We start from the raw sequence: 7,202 nt of genomic DNA on the forward strand, positions 1-7,202 counted from the left end.
AGGACTCCCACGCCCGTCCGCAGACGGCGGCGTGTCCTGGAGGACGGCGGTGGGTTCCATGAAGGGACCCACATGGGGCCGACCGCCACCGCCGCCGCTGCCACGTGTCTTCTCTGCCGGAGCGAGTGGCACAGCCCACGGCACCTGCTCCCCTGCCCGCGGGAGCAGTCATCAGAGGAAGCCCGCTCTCACGGGCCAGGCCAGCCACAGCGCCACGTGTCAGCGCTCCAGCCCTCGGCGCCGTCTGGGGCTCTGGGACCCTGATCGCCTTTCCTCTCACGGGCCTCATGCAGGGGACACCGGTACACTGAGGACACTGTGGGCAGGAGGCAGCCACGGTCCCACGTGCCCAGGGGAGATGCCTGCGCTCCGAGGGTCCACGGCAGACCCGATGCTGCAGGAGCCCGGGAAGGCCGCGGCAGGTGAATCACAGCGCAGACCCTCAGGGTTCATCCTCTGCAGAAAACGTCTCTCCCTGGGGAGGCTGCGCCTGGCCTGCTCCCGGGCCTCATTCAAGACTGCACACTTGCCTGTGGGCCACCGAGCAGCCGGGCGGCTGGGCTGGGACACTAGGAACGGGGCTCCGGCAGTGCGGCCGTTTTGCAGCGACACACACGGCCACCCCCCCACCCTCACTGACCGGCAGCGCCAGCCACGGCTGCCGGGACCACCTCGAACCCAGGAGGGACCCAGGCCACCTGCCCCCGCCCATCGCACACTGGCTGGCTCGGCCCTTTTCTAACTCCTCACACCTAAGAGGCCAAGGGCTTTTAAGAAGAAGCAACATGTCTTCCAAGCACTTGGCGCCGTAGCGGCTGCTGGCCCAGCAGCAGGGCGTGGATTGGGCCCCGGCCTGCGTACCTGTGCGGGAGAGCGCCCTCAGGGTGGCTGTCAGGTGCTGCAGGACCCCTGGCGACACTTCGTAGTGGTGCACGTCTACGGCTGGAAGCTCCTGACACCGTCCAAACGCTCCGTCTGCAACAAAGGGAGGCAGGTCAGGTAAGAGAGGAGACAGACAGACGGCCAGGAAGCCCTGGCCACGGCTGGCGGCGAGGCTCCGAGGAGCTGCCAGGATCAGAAGCACCTGCAAAGTGACAGTGTTTTAGGTGAAAAGCAGAGCTTCGTGGAAACCACAGATGCAAAGGCTGAGTCCAGCGTGGTTTGGGTTTTTAGTCTACTTTCCAGCCCTCCCTGCCCAGCCCCCGCCTTTTTGTCATTTGCCAGCAGAGACTTTCACACTTTCGATGTGAAGCTTTGCTTCTGCCTGTCCAGTGACCAAATGGTCAACAGTCTTCAGGGCCGGTCTTCCAGATGAGAAACAGGACGCCTAGGAACGTAAGTGCCCAGTTGCAGGAGGCGCTGGTGGTGGGGCCATGGAGCCCCGGCAGGGCTGGCTTCCAGGGGGCCTCCTCAGAACGCGGTGAAGAAGGGGGGCTCCAGGAACAGTGAGATATTAATGGGGACCCATTATCCTGCTCTGTCCTATTTGTCTGAAATGACAGACTCTGCTCATCAACATCTTTTCAAACCGCACCTTCTAATTAATTTAGACCCTAATTAGTCTTTATTCAGCAAATTGTTCACTTTGAGACAAGCTTCCTATGGGGGTTCAAACATTCAAATCACCGCCTTGGGTACAAAAGGCTAATTCAGGACCCAGGGCCTCACCCAGGGCGGCATCTACAGCGTCAGGCTGGCGCAGGGGGAAAGCGCTTCCATTGTCCACTGCCTTTCAAATGCAACCAGTTTAATTAGCAGAAGCGCATTTGCCCAGCACCAGGCTGATCAGCGATTGCTGCTCGCATGTTCCACGTGTGCTCAAGGCGGACACCCTGCGTGAGCAGCAGAGAGTCATCGTAAGTGTCCTCTCACAAGCACCTCCCGGATTTCCGTGGGCCTCTGCAAAGCCCAGAGAATCCGGGAGGCAACCTGCCGGGCTGCTGGGCTGCTGGGAGCAGGCAGACAGCGGCCACGTGAGGAGTCCAACCTTCAGCCTCTGCCCCCGCTCGGTGAGCGCTGCTGAAATTAACCCAACTGCCACCAGTGATCCGGGGCCAGCTGTCTCAGACGGAGGGTCTCCTCCCCACTGCCGCCCCCCAGCAAGATGGACGGTCTGCTCGGCTGGAACACAGATGGTAAGTGTCCCTGTCCTCTGACTCCGTTTCATGCAAAGAACTCCATGCCAGTGGGTGGTGTGCTTGGCGTGTGGGGCAAGGAGAGAAGGGTGAGAACGCTCCAGAATACACCGGAACTTTCATGTCCCTCTTCAAGTGGAAATATCTTGAAACCAGGGAATGGAAGGAGCATTAAAACAGTCCAACCCAACGTTTTAGATGAGAAAACCGAGGCTGGAGTGTAGGGAGGGATCAGTAGCTGAGCTGAGTGGCAGGCAGAAAAGTCAGGTCCGTATCAGCGACCAGCTAAGCGCCTGCAGGTAGCCTCGCTTCCGGGGACGTGTCTGAGAGCCCCTCCCGCAGGAAACACCCCACCACTCAGGCTGTCACAGAGGAGAATACGGGCAAAGACATTTCCTCACTGTTTTGGAGTGTCCCAGGTAAATTCTCTCCTTTCTCAAGTGTGACGGCTTCATTCTTTCAATCTGGTTTGTGGTGTACACGTTGTAAATATATTCTAAGAAAAATGTACATCAGATTTTCTTGAAACCCTTCTTTTAAACATATATTTAGACTATAGATAACGTAACACATAATATTGTTTGTGCTTTTAGAATCAGTGTTAGCTAATAATTGTTTGGATCGTCTGAAAGCTAACCCTGGACGCTCTTCACCCCTAGACTCCAGCCACACTGATGAGGTAGAGACACTGTCCCCAGGAGCTTCTTTTAATTAATAAACTTTATTTTTCAGAGCAGTGTTGGGTTCACAGCAAAATTAAGAGGAAGGTACACAGACTCCCCATAAACCTCCTGCCCCCATGCAGGCACAGCCTCCCCATTATCAACATTCCCATCAAATGGCGCATTTGTTACAGCTGACGAACCTACATTGACACGCCATCAGCATACGGGTACAGAACCCATAGTTCATGTTAGGGTTTACTCTTGGTGCTGTACTTCTATGGGCTTGAACAAATGTACACTGACGTGTATCCACTTATCACAGTGTCATACAGAGTATTCTCACTGCCCTAGCATCCCCTGTGCCCCACCTGTTCATCCCTCCCTCCTCCCTGACGCCAGCAAGCAGTGATGTTTTTCACTGTCTCCATAAATTTGCCTTGTCCAGCATGTCATATGGTTGGAATCATACAGAACACAGCCTGCTCAGACTGGCTTCCTTCACTCAGTCATATTCATTTCAGGCTCCTCCATGTCTTTCTGAGGCTCAACAGCCATTTCTTACTAACACTGAACACTATTCCACTACCTGGATGCACCACCGTTTATTTACCCATTCACCTACCCAAGGACATCTTGGTTGCTTCCAGGTTTGGGCGGCTATGAATAAAGCTGCTATAAACATCCATATGCAGGTTTTTGTGTGGACATGTTTTCAGCTCCTCTGGGTAAATGCCAAGGAGCACAGCTGCCGGATCCTATGGTAAGAGTCTGTCTAGTTTTGTAATTGACCACCAAGCTTTTGTCCCCAGCGGCTGCCCCCTGTGTGTCCTCACCAGAAGTGAGGGTCCCTGTTGCTCCTCGCCAGCGTATGGTGTTGTCAGTGTCTGGATCTTGGCTGTTCTAGTAGGTGTGCTGTGCTCATTATTGTCTTACCCAATGCATTTTTCAATAATGTCGTTCATCTTTACCACCATATTTAAAGGACACCAAGGTATAAGTGTACACGCATGTGTGTGCTATGTACTGTGTCTACATATGTGTGTTTTCATGCCTGCAAATGTGTGTAAGCATATGTAGATGTGTGTTGTGTATATGTATGTGAATGTGTGTATATGTGTACATGTACTGTGTATGTATGTGTCTACCTCCATGTGTGTATGGGCGTATACGTGTCTACTGTGTACGTACATGTTTATGTGTATGTGTGTGCATTGGTGTCCACGTGTATGTGTGTATAGATACACACAGCCTCTAACACTTGTTTAACTGCCAAACTCACCACAAGAACAAGGAAGCTGCTCTTCCAACCTCTAAACTCACCCCAGAAACAGATGTTTCTAATACCTCTGTCCCAGAAACCTGGTTCCCTCACTTATTCCTCAACAAACAACTTCATTACTTTTTTCTCTGCTTCTGCTGGAGGACGGCGTCCACTCTCGTCGGCACACCTCTGAGCATGTCCGGTCCCGTGTCCACAGCGAATCTGTGAGGCCCCTTCCCTCTCCAGTGAGTGGACTCGTCCCCATGCACGCTGCTCTGTGCTGCCCCCGACCCCCGGACACGGCCCTGCTCTAACGTCCCGCTGGACCAACAGGCAGCACAGCCGTGGGACGTCCACTCGGGGCAAAGACGAACAACAGCGGCTCCGCTCTCAGGGGCTTCCAGCTCACAGGGCAGACGGCCCCACAGCGCTAAGCACACGCAAATTATTCACCTCTAACTGTGACGTGGGCCACAGTGGACAGGCTACGAGGACAGCAGGAAGGAGGGGCAGTAGCCCCGTGCCACAGGCAGAGGCCCCAGAGAAGCGGCTGGCCCGCGCAGGGCTGGCGAGGACCTGCAGGCTGGGGAGCTGGACCTGCAGAGGGAGGGAGGCGCCTGGTCACTGGGGCTCCGGGACCAAGAGTGACAGAGCTCCAGGCTGGAGCGAGCTGGGCAGGTCAGGCAGACACAAGGGCGTGGGGAGGGCTCGGCCTTCCTCCGGAAGCTGCAGGAGCTGCCAGGGCCTTGTAGGCGGGGGTCGCTTTCTGCCAGGAGCCACGGAGCTGAAGGGGGCTGCTCGTGCAGAGGGGGTGGCTCAGCGCGGGCGGTGGAGATGGAAGAACTAGCCAGACCCGTAGCCTTTTCGGAGGTGAGCCCACAGGACACCGATGCTGCCCAGCTACAGGATGGTCCCACCCCCGTGTCTGTGTCCCACAGAGGCTCTGGGCTCAAGGGGGTATTCTGAGAGGCGGCTCATAGAACGTATGTTTCTCCAAAGTAGTAACAAAGCCCTCTTGAGGCTGGCTGGCAGAGGTGGGGAAACAGCGGCGGCCTCCTGATGGCCACTGGCCCCAAGCACTGCCCACGGGCCTCCAGGGGAGGGAGACTGCATCCCTCCAGGAGGAAGTCACCCCCCAGACCTCTGTGGGAGGTGACCACAGCAACCACAGATGCAGGCATGGACTTGGACTTCCCAAACTTGGGGAACTCAGCGGAATTCTGAAGCTGTCCCCACATCCCCCATTTATTCTGCAGAGCGGAAGACGGATCCCCACTGCCTCTGGGGACCAGAGATTGGATGGGTCTAAAGATAGGAATGGAAGGGATGTTTGAGGCCCTGAGAAAGCAGATGGCCATCTCCCAGCCAACCAAGCACCACAGACCAGAAGTTCTGGGAGCAAAAGCTCTGTTTAGAGACACTCTGATTGTCAGTCACCTAGAACTGGGAGGCTGATTTCTTCCACTGGGAAGGGAAAATATTAACAATTTTTTGGTTGGATTTTTGGAAGAATGTGAAAAAACTGCTTGTTTATCTTGTCTGTTCACCTGTTTTAACCAGCTCCCCTCAGAGCACTATCTCTACAGGCAAACGTCACTTTCACTCATAACCATCACTATCCCCTCAACACCGATGCAGGCCCGTCTCAAGGCCGCCTCCTGGACCAGCTTTCCAGATCACTTCCCCCTGAGAATGTGGGACTGCGTGTATCGCCAGCCTCACCACCACATGCGTGTGCACACACATGCACTCACATCTCCATGTCGACAAGACCCCCCCTCACCCCCCAACCCTTGGGCACCAACATACTTCTCTGGTCCAGGAGTGCCCGAGCTCCTAGAAGGCAGGCGTCACAGCTCCCACCCCTTCAACTTCCCAAGCATCTGACACCGCGCTCTGCAGCCACTGTGGATTAAATAAATATCTGTATCTGATTAACTGGTGATTCTGCGTTTGCCTGGAATAAAACAGAGATGCCCAGAGAAATCTGTAACACCACTAGCTAGAACCCTCACGTAGATTTAGAAGTCTTCAACTCCCAGCAGATGACCTGGCTGGATTAAGGACCTGAATCACTGAGGCAAAACAGGGGCTCACAGTGGGGACAGCAAACGAAGAGCACGTGTCTCCATATTTTCTCAGCCAACACTGCGCCTCCTCCCGTCTCATACTCAGGCTCAGGTGCTGCCACCCCCCCCCGCCCTGAGCACATCCACTTCCCAGCCTCACACATGGAGAAGGCGGGCCTAGTGCACCTCTGCTTGGGGGAGGGACACGTGGAGACGCTGAGCCTTCACCCTCAAGATGCCACGGCTTTCAGGGACTGCTGCGTGCTGGGTGTCTCAGAGAACGACCCAGAACCATCAGGTCAGGCCAGCGGGCAGCCATGGGCTGGAACAAGTCAGTTTAGGCTCCCCCTGAGACACCTGTTTTTGCTACGTGTCCCTTCAGTGATGTGCCTCGGGTTGGCGTTAAAGGACCTTCTAAGAAAAAAGCCTATGGAACCTAATCGTGCACCTGCTGAGACCCCCGGTTTCACAGCCATCTTTATCCTGAGACCATGGGAGGACCCCCCACCCAGACCCCAGCGCTGGGATGGACTGCCTTCCACCTTCCAGGACCCTCTCCGCCTGGGCCCACCAGGCAGCTCCTGCCAGGTTACCAACCTTTCTCAGTTGTGCAGGCTTTGGTACCGTTCATTTCAGTGAAGTAAATATTTTCTTTGCTCCCGTAACATTCCATCCTCTTTCCTCCTTTTCTAAGGTCTTTGCCTGTTTTTGTTTGTTATATGTCTTTTTTTTACATTTCTTCATTATCTCTGGGAATAGATCATAGGACGGGGGATTAATAAAGACAATGTGATCACCTAACCTCGACTCTCAAACTGGGCTAATTAGCTGAGGGCACATTTACAAATTATTGCAACGTACCCAGCTGCTCAGCAATTGTGTGACTCGTTTATGCGCGTACATAACACGCACGTGTAAACGTGTTATCTTGGTTGCCTGGAAACCTCAAGATCAATGTTCTTGATTTTGCAGCAAGAAGAGATTAGGCAGCAGAGGCCACAATGATAAAGTCCTTGGAAATGAGGGGGCGCCAGAGGCGGCTGTAAAGCAATCATGGGGCCGGTGAGAGACA

The 7,202-nt window shown here is 54.7% G+C and overlaps 1 protein-coding gene across 1 annotated transcript in view; it reads right to left on the minus strand.

The window, feature by feature from the left end:
* Nucleotides 1-6,775, minus strand: part of PTPRN2 (protein tyrosine phosphatase receptor type N2) — a 529,168-nt gene extending 522,393 nt beyond the window's left edge. The window contains exons 1-2 of the mRNA XM_029234487.1: nucleotides 6,728-6,775; nucleotides 862-975 (exon numbers count right to left, since the gene is read on the minus strand). Coding sequence (XP_029090320.1) covers nucleotides 862-975; nucleotides 6,728-6,761 — 148 coding nt within the window. The 5' untranslated portion in view covers nucleotides 6,762-6,775. The remainder of the gene's footprint in view (nucleotides 1-861; nucleotides 976-6,727) is intronic.
* Nucleotides 6,776-7,202: the final 427 nt, after the last annotated feature.

The sequence above is a fragment of the Monodon monoceros genome, unplaced genomic scaffold (genome assembly GCF_005190385.1).
Source record: "Monodon monoceros isolate NGI ecotype Baffin Bay Population unplaced genomic scaffold, NGI_Narwhal_1 Super_Scaffold_2, whole genome shotgun sequence".
Lineage (NCBI taxonomy): Eukaryota > Metazoa > Chordata > Mammalia > Artiodactyla > Monodontidae > Monodon > Monodon monoceros.